Source organism: Monopterus albus, unplaced genomic scaffold (genome assembly GCF_001952655.1).
Source record: "Monopterus albus unplaced genomic scaffold, M_albus_1.0 scaffold3.1, whole genome shotgun sequence".
In the NCBI taxonomy this organism is placed as follows: domain Eukaryota; kingdom Metazoa; phylum Chordata; class Actinopteri; order Synbranchiformes; family Synbranchidae; genus Monopterus; species Monopterus albus.
The window spans coordinates 4,530,196-4,545,364 of record NW_018127883.1 but is presented as its reverse complement, the minus strand read 5'-3'; the positions used below and the strand labels follow the sequence as shown (position 1 = coordinate 4,545,364).

At 42.6% G+C, this 15,169-nt stretch overlaps 1 protein-coding gene across 1 annotated transcript in view; it reads left to right on the top strand.

Annotated features, from left to right (window-relative positions):
* The first annotated feature begins 2,007 nt into the window (after nt 1-2,007).
* unc5b (unc-5 netrin receptor B) overlaps nt 2,008-15,169 on the top strand; it is a 47,182-nt gene continuing 34,020 nt past the window's right edge. The window contains exon 1 of the mRNA XM_020600985.1: nt 2,008-2,749. Coding sequence (XP_020456641.1) covers nt 2,662-2,749 — 88 coding nt within the window. The 5' untranslated portion in view covers nt 2,008-2,661. The remainder of the gene's footprint in view (nt 2,750-15,169) is intronic.

Below are 15,169 nucleotides of genomic sequence, written 5' to 3'. Positions count from 1 at the left end.
ATCAGAAATCTCGGCATGCACGGACATGTAAACAGAAAATGCATTTGCAGCTCCACGAGGCAAATCTGTCTCAAACACAACCTGCAAACTCCATTTCACGCATAACCTCTCTCGCTCTCGCCATCTCTGTCACTCTCCCCTATCTTTCTCGCTCTCTCACCAGTCACAATAAAGACTTAGAGAATACATAAATAATCCAGAGTGCATTCTGTGCTCCAGAAAGCAGTATAATTATCCCTGGAGGAGGGAAGCATTGGGACTCATCACTTGTCCAGATGGATTATGACCTTTGAAGTTGGATTTGAGCAAAGTACAGAAATGCTGATTTGTTGCCATATACTGTAACATCTTAGAGAGGGGCCTCGCTTCACCCTCAGAAGCACGTGTACATACATACTGGTTTTCTGTCTGCTTTGAAATCTGAGCGCCCCTCTGTTCTATTCTTAAGTATTCAATTTATTCATACACATTTTATACTTAAATGTTAATCTAGTCTCAAGGTGCAAGTCGTGCAAGGATAAACCTTCCCCTTATTGGCCATTAATGTGACTCAGCAACAGAATGAATGAATGATAGACTCGATATGAGGCAAAGAGTGATACTGCACATTGACAGAACTGTTGGAGGATTGCAGGAAGTAATAACCTGTGACATTTTCATAGAAATAAATTACTGGTTTTGTACATTTTATCACCATATTATGTAACAAACAGGTGACAAATAAAATGAAAAAATAACATTAAGCTTTCAGAACATCTTCAGTGCTCCTTGCTATGTATTATCAGAGTCGGTGGAGCTCTATACGGGAGGGATGAACACCATCCTTCCAAAAGCTATTTCATTATTTGACGTTTAGATGATGGTGGTGCAGACGCTGGTGAACATTTCCAGAATATTACTTTGGTGTTCAGATGGGCTGAGATCTGGCAACTGTGAAGGCATATCATTTTCACTGTCATCAAACAAATTAATGAGACCTCATGCAGCGCATTGCAGCATCTGCACTTGTTATGATTCTCCACTCATTAATTCAGATTTTTACCCTTAATTTGTCACCTATCCACATCTCATATATGCAGTTAGTAAAAGCATTAATATGCTGTAGATTTGTTGTTCTAAAATCCTTTTGTGCAGGCACCTGATAGGAAAATCTTAGGCACATAGTATTCCCAGTTTACAGAACAGTTTATAATAAACTGAGAAAGAAACTGGTAGCTAGTGTAAGTAATGGGTGTCTCCAGTGCTGACCAGACAGAAAATGCAAACTTCAGCAACGTTTAATTTATTCAGGCACTGTTTTAAACAGCAGGTGATCTCTGGAAATGTTCAACCAATAAAGCACTTGCCAATATTAAAGATAAGCTACCTCCTTACCATAACATTGCTTGTAATAGGAAGCCAAAGTCTTTAGTTGTACTTACCTGCTCAATCACTAATTTGAAAAACAAAATTACATTAAATCACCCAACTTCCAAAGCAATGTCCTCCTCTTCCTAATCGCCCTTGTGGTGTCCACTGACCAATCAGAAACTCTATGGACCATCCAGGAAAAGACATCCATAATGAAGAATTCAGTAGGAGATACAGTCAGTTTTTGGCCTCATTGGGGAGAGGCTCATTTATGGAAGGGTGCTCTCTTGTGGCCGCCGGGGGTAAAATATAATCCAGGGATGGATCCAGGGATGGATTGATAGGAAGTAATATGCTCTCATAAACCAAGTCTGGTGCTGCTGGACTTCTTTTATAAACTCAAAACAGCTAGACTGTACATGTCAGGTAAGGCAAAGGGAACAGGGCTGACTGTTACTGCATTTACAGCCACAGAATAAACAGATAGATAGATAGATAGATAGATAGATAGATAGATAGATAGATAGATAGATAGATAGATAGATAGATCCAGAGCGGTGCCGCGCGCACTGTGGTGCGGGTCTCTCTCTCTCTCTCTCCGCCCATCTATTTCGTCCTCGCTTGCCACTAGTTTACCTTCACTTGTTCAGCCTTCACTCTAGGAGGAGGAGGAGGGTGGCGTATGATTGGCCAGGCGGGCACTGGTAGTCGGGAGGCTGGCGTTGTGCTCCTCGTTGATCCCCGTGTACTTGTTTACACCTTGCGGACGAGGAGGGGATAAGACACACTTATTTTACCTATTTTTGTGATTGCAAAGCAAGTTTCTCTTTACTGGAAGACAGACTGTCGTCTAATTTAACACCTCCGTTCAGTTCAGCGATGCGTCAAACTTTTGGTGACTTTTGTAGCAGCACGGCGCTTATGGTTCTCATTGATGTCGGTACAGGTGGTACTGAAAATGAAATCTACTAGGAATAGTTCCGACAGATTGTGTATTTATATTCACAAGGTGTGATATTTATGGAGCTCTTCAAACTTTGATTACGGGCGGAAATTACACCTTTTCAGTCTTTCACAAGCCGCGTTGAGATGGATGTGTTTTGAGCGTTACAGCCTGTTTGCGTCAGAATTCAAGAGTGAATTATCTACCAAAACAGCGATATACAACAGCAGTTACTGGACTTCTTGGTTCAACCTATTCTCAGAAATCTTAAAGACTTTGTTGGACAACAGCGACTTGGAGTGTCAAAAGCACCGCAGGCTACGCTGTGTGGACAACCCGGGACTTTTGCAACGGCGTAGCCGGAAAAGATGCTCTCTGTCCGGATGCAGCGTGATCCAGGTTTCGGTCCTCTGGTTCTTCTCTTGTTGTTCGGGGGATATGTCGTTTCCGGCACTGGTAAGTTTAGAACTTAAAGATGCGTTTTTGGACTGTAACTGTGAAATAATGTACATATGTGACACGGCGCAACATTTACAAAAACCACACTTGTGCGTACAGATACATAGAGAGCGCATGTTTTATTATTTATTTATTTTAACAAATGAAGTCAAACAACAACAACAAATAAATATTATACTTTTTATCAAGAATATCCAAACTCAAAGTTACATTCACAGCCTAACTTTGGGTCCATAGAAATTTTTTATAAAAGATTTTTTTTTTTTTTTTTTTTTTACCCACAGCAAAGTCTTCATCCTTAGAGGAGACCCGAGCTGAGAGCTCTCTTTTCTACTTGTAGTGGAAAAATCTAACTCCCCTGGTGTGCAGGGAGTAATTGAGGTTTTGCTCCATGCCTTCCTGGCCTTTCCAAAAAGAAAAAGCAAAGCCTTGTAAAAAGTAAGACAGAAGTTCTTTGGGTGATTTTTATTTCTTATTTTTTTGTAATTGAGATACAGCAACTAAATTTAGTGACAGTTGCTCTAAGCTTTGGTGTACGAGTTGTTTTTGAAATACTGAACTCACTTATCATAAACAGTTGCTTGTTTTTAGTCATTATTTTATGAGACAGTATTGCGGTCAGAATATAGCAGACTGTGAGCAGTGAGGAACAGACTTTTAGCAGGGAATTTCCTGGTGTTAAAACATTCAGTTCTCCTGGACATGAAACCACTTGGCACACAGGGTCAGCTGCTGTTGTTCAGCCGATGGGACGGGACCTGGACACCAAGGTGACACTGGCCATCTCCAGTGTTAGACTAATGATTTCCCTCAGCGTAGCCTGTTGGTAGGCGAACCGGGACATTTTCTGTCCTCCCTGTACAATCAGACTGAAATACAAATCTGAGGGTTTGGGGGATTGTGAATAAGCTTGGTTTAATGTCGGAAAAAATAAATAAAAACCAATGCAGACAACAATAAGAACCTACACAAGCTTTGCTTAAAGACCACTCTAAGAAATAACTATAATCCTATGGTGTTGAAGACCATGTTTAATTAATGAAATGAAACCTGTAATCTTTTGGAGGACACAGTGACTGTGTGTCCAGCTTTTTGCCCATTTCCTTGAATACCAATAAGAAACCCCTTCATACCACCCAAGGTCCTTTTGTGTGTATTACTCTCTCTCTGAACAGGCGGAGCAGAAAAGCAGCTTATGTTTATTAAAATTGTGGGCAATTCTAAAATCCTTGCATGAGAAATGAGAAACACCGATATGAAGAGTTGAGGATTGCAGTGAGGTCCTATAGTGAGAGCAGAGCTGAGAGGAGGGGGACACTAGGGGACAATAGCTCAATGTGGCCCAGTAAAGTTTCTGTCTGGGAGAGAGGGAGGCAGAGATATATTTAGGGAATGCATGATGGGGCAGACAGACTGCATTTATCTTCTCTCCCATTGTGTGTATAGCTTTCCACTACACTCCCCACCCCCTACCCCAGTATCCCTCCTGTCTCGGTCTCTGCCTGTAATGTGGATGTGCTGAGCTCACACTTCTGCTGTGGTGCTCCTCTTTCTGTGTTGACATACACATTAATTACTCAGACTGCCAGGAACACTGTCTGGAGTAGCTACCCTGCTGTCCACTGTCTCTCTCTGCATGTGTCATTATTAATGACTTATTCAGAATAGAAAGCTGACATACGGCATACGCATGTTTGCGCACTGTTTGCCAAAGATAGGAAGACAGCGAGGATGAACGGCAGCGAAGGGTCAGCTGCATGCACAGAGTTAGGGATTGTAGCATGTCAGCATGTCCCACAGAGCGCTGGACGAATAGTAACACCCATCTAGGATGTGTTGTCTCATTTGCCTTAAATGTGGGATTCCTCTTATTTGTGAATATCAGTGCAGCCGCTGCAAAAAAGACTTAGATTCATTAATATTGCATGTGGACAAATAAAAGGCTACTAAAATATTTGTTGACCAAATATTTGGCCACACGAATTCTGCAGTTTTCTGACAGCTTAAGTACGAATTTTAAATGGATGAAAAGAAAGGAGTGTAACAGTAAAAGATAACCCCAGACAAAAACCAAAGTAGATTTGGCTTCAAAGATGCTCAGCAGATTGAGATGTCAGATTAGATTAAAGTGTCTATGAAACACAGAGTCATAACAAAAGTGCTGCCAGGCTGTTGCATCTGCAGAGATTTGGACAGGTGGTTGGGCACCATGATAAGCAAACAGACAGATAGATCTCTTTGGGCCAGTCTCTAGGCCAAACTTGTTCCTCAGGCAAGTCCTGCTGGCAGACCAGGCCAGGCCACATTCCGTCCCAGAGCAGTGCATTAGTTTTATGACCGTTAGGCGGCAGCGGATGGGATCACTGGCCAGCCACTGCCCTCTCTCCTGTATTATTCATGTGTGCAAAGTGGTCTTTGTTAATATTTAAAATGTGCTTATGATGCTCAAATTCTTTACATCAGAGACGGCAAAGGAGAAAGAAGTGGGAGGGGAACAGCTGCTCAGCTGTCATTGGCATAACTGAACCAGCTGACTACAGGGGTAGTGAGGGATTTTAGGGTACCAATAGGTATTTATAGACTAGATAAAAGAGTGACAGTTCAAGTAAGTGTGCCAATTGCAGCAGGGGGCTGTGGCAGAGGATGTGTGTGAATGAAACAAAGAGAGAGGTTACACAGGGTAATGCTATCCATCTGAAAGTGAAGAGGAAAAACAGAAAGAGGAGATGGAAGAGAAATGAATCCGTGAGAGACACATTGAGATAGATTGATCTCAGGGCATGGCTTTTAAATATCCTTTATGAGAAAAGAGGGAAGAAGAAAACTCCATAGCAGTGGCATTCAAGCGTCATTAAACCTCTGGCACAGGCCAGAGAAGGAGGCAGAGAGGGGTGGGAGGGGGTGCTGGTGGGGACATGGGTGGGGAAAAAAAATGAGTGGAAGAGAATTTATGTGCAGCAGGACCAGGTTAAAGCTAGCAAAGCAGTAGAAGAAACAGTGGTTAAGAGAGAAGGATATTGTTGAGGAAGGAGGTGGAGGGTGGAAAGTGAAAAAGAGACACAAATACACTAGGGGGATGTTTTTATTAAGGCTCTTATCGATGGAGAGAGCTCACAGTATTAAGAGTAGACATATTTAATGCTTTGCCAATACTGTGCATGTTAGACTGGACTGTAAATCTGCAGCCGACAGCTGTAGGAGGGCAAAACAGCAAGGCAAATGGAGGAGGGAGTTAGTGCTAAAGAATGGAAAGAGGACTTAGCAGAAGAAAAGAGACTGACAGACCTGAAATGAATATGGTTTCAAGCAATATGGTCCCAAAATGTTTAAAATCTGGGATAATAATTTAATCAGTTTTGTACAACCTGCGAACTCATTCAGTGGTTATGTACTGTACACATACTGTACATAGTTATCATCAAGTGAAGCTGTTTAAATATTTCACATAGGACCTTCTTCACTTCTGGTTAAAATGCCTTGTTTATCTCACACCAGATGGTCTCCTCTACCTGTGAGCCTTCATATAAAGACATGAAGAATGTTCAGTTTAATCCAAACATTTAAAGTCACTGATGTTTGAAATTTTTAAATATTTTTGACTGTACTGTTTACCCCAAGGTCAAAGTTGGTGTTTAATAGAAATAACAAAATTCACTTCATTCTCTCCATGAATTTTGAAGAAGATGCTTCTAAATAAAGTTTGGTGCAAGGATTCAAGTAGCCAACAAGTGAAATTTAAAAAAAAGTAGAGACTGGAGTGAGAGAGGGGGATGGATGGATGGACCGGGGGTGGAGAAGGGAGAGTTTCGGTGGCAGATGGGAGCTGAAGTTGCTTGTGGGCCAGCAGAACAGGGTGCCCCCTGCCCCTCCATCCTGCCCTGAGGGGGAAGGTGGGTGGAGCTGACAGGGAAACAGGAAGAAAACCTCCGTGGGGTTCCATTGTGCTTTAGATGAATAGGAGACTCCATCAAGCTTTTTCTGCTCCTTTGTATGAGCTAAAGTGGGCAGTGGCAGAACACACATACACAGACACACTCATTCACAACTTCAACAGGAGCTATACTTGCATGAATGTGTGTGTGTGCATGCCTTTTTAGAGGTGTTACTGTTGCGTAACCGCTCATGCACAGAAAAGACCACGCCTGCTTGCTTTAGCTCAAAATCTCTGGTTCTCTTAACAGTTGGTATGTTAAGACACCCTCAGTGATATCAACCATCAAAAAGACAGCACCTCTGACACACACACACACACACACAAGTGCCAAATTAAGCCACATCCTCCAATGAAGAGGTAGTATTTATGTGTATAATACCAGAAGACCTGCTGTGTCACTTGGGAGGAATGATTGTGAATGAGTGAGTGCTGGAATGTTCATTTAAGATCTCAGCAGCACTCTGAGCATCATTACCAATAGGATCAGGATTCACTACAGGGGGCCACCGCAAATCTTGAATAACCTCCATACCCTAACACAGCCACATGCAGCAGCATATACACATGCTCAGTAAAAGTGGTTACACTGAGGTCCAAAGATCAGAGGCAACATCAGCACTTGATTGGCTGTGCTGTGGTCCAGCACTCTGCGTGTGTCCTCATCTAAAAAGGACTGTTTTTCAGGCCATGTAGAGCCCCCTCATCATCTTAGCAGAAGCTTTTTATATCTTAAAAAGGCAGTTGAGCCAAGTTTACTCAGAGCTTTGACCACAGCCAATTTGTTAATGCTTGTGTTTGTGTCCATTTGTATCTGTGTGTGTCATGTGGGCTGAGCTAACTGGAGGGATGTTCTGCTTAGTGTCTTAATAATGCATCTTCGACCAGGAAAGGAAGTGTGTTGCATTTGAGAAGGCGATGGCAGTTGTTATTCTGAGTTCTCTTTATGACTTCAGCTTACAAAGTTACATTCCCCCATACCCACATTAATAAATTGCCTTCACTTGTCTCCATTTCCGCTTCCTCTTCCTTCAATCTCATGATAGTCTCACCAGGCGTATTTATAGCTTTATAGTCTCACATATACCAACCTTTGTCATCCATATCTCACTCACTCCATCAGTTTTTTTCCAGGCAGCTTTCGGGTGGAGTTTGGGAATTGCTTTTCAGAAGGCACTGTGAAGAATCCCTTTTCGCTGGGTGTCATGCTTATTAGGGTCCCATCTGCCCTCAGGGTACTTATGAATGTGGGGGGTGTTTGGGTTTCATGGGTAGGTAAAGGAGGGGAGCGAGGGGCGCTTTGTCATGTCTCTGTATAAGTGGATGCGGGTGCCACCGGGGGCTAGTGCAGGGTGGGAAGGGGTTCTTAACACTGGAGCACACACACTGAGCAGCTGGTGTGTCTAAAGTAAGGGAATGACACACAGACCACACGGAGAGAAGGGTACACAGAGCATACGTGTGCATATTTTCGGCTGAGAGAGGGAACCGAAATGATCCTGTGTCCTTCCATCTGTAAGGCATGCAGCTAGGCAACAGCAGGACTTCCAAACAGGCTACAATTCCTTTCCTCCCTTGTGTTTCAAATCACAGCGAATGATGCTTAATGAGTGTATTTGTGAGTGTGTCGAAGAGGAGGAGGGTGTGCTTAGTGGGTTTTGTGTGATTGGATCCATGTCAGCAGTGTGCTGCTGTTATATTTAATGGGGTTACTGTCATGGAGTTAAAGCACCGTATTTGTTTTTCTGAGATTGGAGAGACCGGAGATTGACACGGACACATCCTGACCTTTATTCACCTTTTGTTTTCTTTCCTTCTCTTCCTGTCTGTGCTCCATTCCTCTGCTGTCCTCTATTCAGTTTGAGCTTTAAAACTAATGCTAAAGAAAAAGGTCTGCTGAGCAGTATCTAGCTTCATCCTGAAAACATATGCAGACGCATGCAAACACACACACAGCGGGAGCAATAATCCCTGTTTTTGCTCAGACACTCTTGGATCACAACCATAGCAAAGAGAAGAGTGAAAGAATGAGATCTGCCCTCATCTACCCTTTAATTCCTCCACCCGTCTTCAGCTCCAAGACTTTGCTCTTATTTCTCCTCCAGAGGCTTTGACCGGGAGCCTCCAAACACATAGTAAATGTTAGGTATTTTTAGTCAGATAGATATTGGATAGATACTTTATGTATTAGAAATGTTTAGTGGAGAGAGGATGTCTAGTTAGACTGTTAAATGCTTAGGCATGCTTATGAGTTTCTACAGGGTACATCTGGTCAAGGATATTAGGGAGAAGAGTTGATGACTGTCAGCAGACAGGGTGTTTAATATTATTATTATGACGTGTATAACTGTAGCCTTAGCCATAATATGTTCTTATGTTTAAGTCACGACATGTTACTAGAGGCCGTGAGAATGTTTTTAGCTACACACCACTTAATCAACAGACACACACACACACACATTGATTTGCTTCATGTTTTGACTACTGCTATGACCAGCTGCAAAGCTGGTAACAGAGACGTCGTGTAATGTTAATTTTACCTGTGATCCTTTGAATAAATCAGCACTGTTTTGAAGTTACTTGGACTGTCTCGTCTCTCAGTTAGCAATGGTAAGAAGAACCAAAGACCTACATAAAGATTCAGCTCTCGCCTTGGATACAGGTCTTAATCAAGGGGCTGACAGGCTGCTTGGTTGGTGTGTTTGGTGTGGGTGTGTGTGTGCGATGGGTGCACGCTGATGGGAAGCCAGCAGTATTACTTAGGTATTACTCCCTTTTCTGCATGGGTCACAGTGGGGTCATTCTCCCAGTCTCAATCAGTGCACAGCTCTCATACACACCCATCTTTCTCACTCCGGCAGCCATTCTGATTGCACAGGAGGAACCCTGGTTTATCCTCCCAGTACATTCACCATGCCAGGTGTACGCAGCCACAAAATGCCAACAGGCATCAGTCGCTGAAGACTTAGGAATAGTTTCAAATGAACACCATGTGTGAAGTAGCCGAACAAGGTCTGGCCTAATGTGGCAGATATACCTACATGTAATTAAGGTTAGGTTTAAGTGTTTGCGCTCAAACACAGATCAAATGTATCAGCATGTATGTGTTTAAGCTTCTTAACCTGCTGCTGACCAGATGGGCCCAACAGCCGACCTCATGCTCATCTCTCCCTGTCACTCTTAGATTAGCTGGTGAGATGAGCTAAGACACACAGGCATTAGTACCCCCACTGCTTTTCCCTTGCATCACCCATATCTGCACACACACACACACACACACACACACACACCCAAAGCATATTGCCATCCTAAATATCCTATGTGAAGAACAAGGGCTGTACAATAACTTCATCGGTGTGTGTGTGTGTGTGTGTGTGTGTGTGTGTGTGTGTGTGTGTGTGTGTGTGTGTATGAGACTAGTTGGACAGCACTTGTGGCCTGCTGTTTATGGGGATTATGAAAGCAGATGGGCAGCCATGCTGACTGGTGAGGGTTCATTAACTCTGGGTGTCTCGGCTCTGACTCTGCCATTGCTGTTGCTCAGCTTCATTTGCCTCCAATCCTCTCAGCAACAAGACATGCTGTGTGTTTCTCTCTCTCTCTCTCTCTCTCTGTCTGTGTGTGTTTGTAAGTGTGTGTGTGTGTGTGGGTACAGCAGGTAGAGAAACCACGTCACACAAGCAAATTAAAGCCTTATAGATGTATATTGATTCGGGATAAATGTGTTTCTGCTTGATTGGTTTACGTGGAAGTGGTGCACCAGCTGCCACTTTTTTTGGTGTTGTACTCTCTGACATCATTAAGTTAAACTGCTTCCAGATTAATGCCATTTGTAGTGAAGCATTGTTTTGTGACAAGAAAGGTTTTATACATGAAAAACAGAAGGAAAAACATGTTTCATGTACTCGTACTAGTGCTGGCTAAAGAGATATGATTTAGCATGATGCAGTATCTTCAGCAGAGGACCATTTCCATGGCATTTCACTGCTCTGCCGAGGGAGATGAATAGGTATAGTTATAGTGGGTCATTAAACACTGAGCGCTGTCTCTCTGTCTATAGCTTCAACCTTCACGCTGCAGCCAGCCTCTGCCCTCCTCTTCCATGGCTTAATAAAAGAAACATGGCTCAGGCAGTAACAGACAGACATACCTGTGGAGAGCCAGATACACAGACGGATTGACAGATTCCTGGGCAGATGGGTTGTTTGGAGCCTCTCAGAGGCCTCGGCACCATCAGACAGACACAGGAGTAGTTAGTCACACAGTGTCATGTAAGCTTGGCCGGGATGTGACCTGTGTGTGTAAGAAAAGCAGGGAAATAGTTCATGTTGTCAAATTTGGGAAGCTGGAACAAGTAAATGTTTGGCATTGTTACTTCATAAATGATTTAAAGGAATACTTTTAGGAATTTTGGGAAATACACTTAGGATATTTGCTTTGTTAGGGGCTCAGATGGGAAGACTGTCTGTAAAGTAAATATGAAACTACCGCTGTCACGAGAGCCTAGCACAAGAAAAGGTCTATCACAAAACAACCTGCACAAAATCACAGCAAATCATTGGATGGGATTTTGTCATTAACAGCTTAGCTAGCTGGTTGCTGGCTGCAGACAGAAAGGACAGAGGTATGGATCTCAAAATTTCAAACTGTTCCTTTAAATAATACATCTATTACCACAATTGTTGTTACTTAATTTTTTGTCGGTCAAGTAATGGACAGTGAAATTGTGATGGCATTGATGTGATTTTTGTCACACCTTCTCTTATAGTACTGTCAAAGTGTATGATGACCTGGTTGTTTCCAAACAGCAGATGTTGCTAAACTATTAAAAACAACACAAAGATTCCCCAGCTTACCAACTCAACATAACCTCAGAAGCAAAGGGAGATCATTAACAGGTACTTTTTTGGTGATTTTCCCCCTGCTTCCCTGAAAGTAAATAACACCTGTAATGGAAAAATGTTAAGAGTTTTACAGTGGAACAGCGGCAGCCGGTAACTTCACTGCAGCTCTCAGCACTTCGTGATAAGGTGAGATAGATTTAGGCTGGAGGACTATCAATGGCGGAAGGAAATAGAAAATTTACGTGTGCGTGTCAGTGTCCTCCCACACCTCTTTCGGTGCCAGAGAAAGAGAGTGTGTGTGAATCTGTGTGTGTATGTGTGCTCGGTCTGGTGAGTGTGCGTGCTGTGATGCTGTCGCTCATGGGCGTCCCTCTTTATGTTTTTGCGAGCATACGTTTCTGAGTGACAGTTATACAGCAGTGTGGAGTGTGTAAATCTCCTTCCTGCTAAAGCTCTCAGTAGTGAGCCTTACATTAGCAAAACAATTTACACATCTGTCCTGAGGCAAAGAACAGGCAACTCTGAGAATAATGAATGTCTCGGTCAAAAACAGACTGTGAGAGAGAGAGAGAGAGAGAGGGAGAGAGAGGGAGCAAAAACAGGTGAGAGAGGGGAGACCCTGTAAACAAAGAGACAGAGGAGGTTTATTAAAACCCCACCACCACTCACCATCCCTTTGTCCTTCCATTTTGTGTCCCTCACCTCTTGTCTCCCTCTTTCAGTCAGAGCAGCGATTACATGCCTCTGTCTCTCTTATCTTTCATCTCTCTCTGTGAAGAGGACAGGAATGAAGGTCTTCTGTGGTGCGTAATTACACAGAGACATCCTGGATGAGGGCGTCTGTTTCCACAAACAAAACAGCAACCCTCTCTTCCCCTAAATACCTCTTGGTAGGGGGAGCTCTAAAAAGAGATGTTTAACTGCCTTTGATGCACTGAAGGACTCTTGTCTTTACCTGCCACTTATGGAGGCCTAATAAGTACTATCAGAAGTCTATTTATTTCATTAGAAGCACTGACGCTAACATATGCGTGGCCGAGCTCCAGCACTGTGGGAATGAAATACACAGCTCTTCCATTCATTTTAAGCACAGAGTCGTAATCATGACACATTTACAGACCGGTGTTCTAGTCTTAACCCATGAGTCATATTGCTGAATGATTATGGAAGGGCGGATTTTTATGGGCTTACATTGGTATTGGCTCAACCTCTAATTGGCCCAAAGCACATTTGCATTCTGGGAAGGTAATAATGTAGCTCTTTGGAGGGACTTTAAACAAGAACGTCATTGCACTCTGACTTAATTTTGCTCATAGAAGTGCTGATGCCTCCAGATGGCATTTTTACTGGGTTTGATATGGCCATTTTGTGCGCATGATGATACTATTACCCAGTACTAGAGAACAGATAACTTGTACATTTTTTACACTATAAAATTTTATGGCTTTTTATTTCATACTCACAACGGTGTTGCTATCTGCAACACTGACCTGTCTGGATGAGTTCTCAAGTTGGACAACCAGGTGTTTTTTTGTTTCAAAATCTTTTCCCATATTCTTTACAAGAGTCAGTTTTTCTGTTAAGCCCAGAGGTTTTTAAATCCTTATATCCAAAGGCTACAACATATCGATCCCATCACCAACACAGGCTAGCACATCTTATTTTGTTTTTACCTTCTGTATCACTTGCCTGTAGATGGCCGCTGTGACGCATTAAAGATTTACAGAGGGTTGTAAAAACCAAAACTTTCCTCACAAAGGTTGAGAGACTTAATGTTCACGAGTCGTTATTCACGGGTCTGAGTCAAGCCTAAAGATAAGTATGAGTTGCAAGTCAAGTCAGAAGTCTATTTATGTGGGACTTGAGTGCCCATATTTGAAGCTTACAGAAATACAGCGTAGATGTTGACCCTAAAATGTTGTATGAAAGTGTTGTTTGAGATCCAAGATTTTTTTTTTCCAGCACCCTTTAGCACCTCTTTTCTGTTTGTATCTGAATGTATGTTGAGGGAAGCCAACAGAGATCATACAGTGTGGTTTGACATTCTGCTAAGGTGACTGAGGTCAAGCAGCTCTCTGTTTGAGAGCTGGAATCATCCTGAATGTGTTTAACGTGTCTTTTTACTTGTATAAATCCGCCCCCATTCATTGAGACTTAACTGTTTCTCTTAACTCAGTGGGAGATGAATTGAGCATTCTGGTGCAGCTCAAACAGACTTGGCATCAAACAATAGACCAGGGTCTTCTGTTGAACTAAGCTGAAGCTGCTGAATAGACTCTGAATAGAGTGGAGTGGTGCGGCCATGATCAGTGGACAGTGGCCTGCCAATAGTAGAAAGCCAGCCGATGACCTTGAGGCCTGTGCTGCTCCTGTCCACACTGATCCTTGAACCCGTTTCATACAGACTCAACACTGGTAAAAACCAGAGCAGAGGTCCTACAGTAACTGGAGCAAATTAACCCAAATCACAGTTTGGAGCTATAGACGTGGTTATGCTGTATGGCTTCTAGTCGTTGGCATTAGTGAAATAGGAAGTATACTTTCTTGTGGGGAGTTACAGATCAATACCATTCTCATATCTGTATACTAATGTGAAGCAAGAGCCAGCAGGTGGTTAGCTTAGTGCAGCACAGACACTGCAAGCAGCCTGGTTCTGTCTAAAGTTTAAAAATACACCTACCATCTACGGGTGGGCAATGATTCTCAAATACTCAGATAGTCATTAAATTGAAGATAATCAAATATTTCAAGCAACTTTGGTTTTGTCTTTAAAAACAAATGCCACTGTTTTCCTTTGCTTTTATCAGCTCCTGGAAATAATGAGATAACGAGGCCAGTATATTTTACTACAGCGCCAAATACAAACAGCAGAAACATGCAGAGACTACAGCCATCAAGAAAAACATTCACAGCATGACAGGATAAACTGTATGATGATAATGCATGTGAGCTGCACAGTTGTTTGACAAGTGTTGAAAAGGTGTCTCTGACCACTGATGCATGAACAGCTCTTACAACTGAACTGTATATGACGGTCACGTGCCATTATATAAGCAACTGGAAAATACAGAGTGCAGCAATGCTGAAGCAGCATACTGCTGAAAACCTGGCAAATGTGTTTTGTATTACTGCAGAACACCGGGGACTTAGAGGTAAAGTCACAGCATGTGTACATTGCAATGTTAGCAATATGGAGCTAGCCAACATGGAGCAGCTGGACTGGGACTCACTGCAATCTTAGTGCAGTGTCCAACCCCACTACCAACCACTGGAAACTTTTGCTAATTAACACATTACATTTTGCTAGTTTAATTTATACAACAAGCAGAATTGTGAATGGATACATTTGTGGTTTTATAGGGAGTTACATACTGGAACTAGAATTTTTTCGCCAAATGCAGTAACTTCCTGGGGTTGCATTGTCATTTTGAGGTTCTCAGACATCCACCACTTTTTGTAAAATGTCAAAATTTTGGATTCAACTGGAATAACTTAAAAATACAATTTTGCATCCTCTTCTAGGGCTGTAAAATCTGTATGACACTGCTGTATGAGCCAAAACTGTTCTAGCCACACAGACGTCAGTGATGTTAGCAAACTTATTTTCCATTTGACTGTGTCAGAACTTTCTTACTTCTCCAG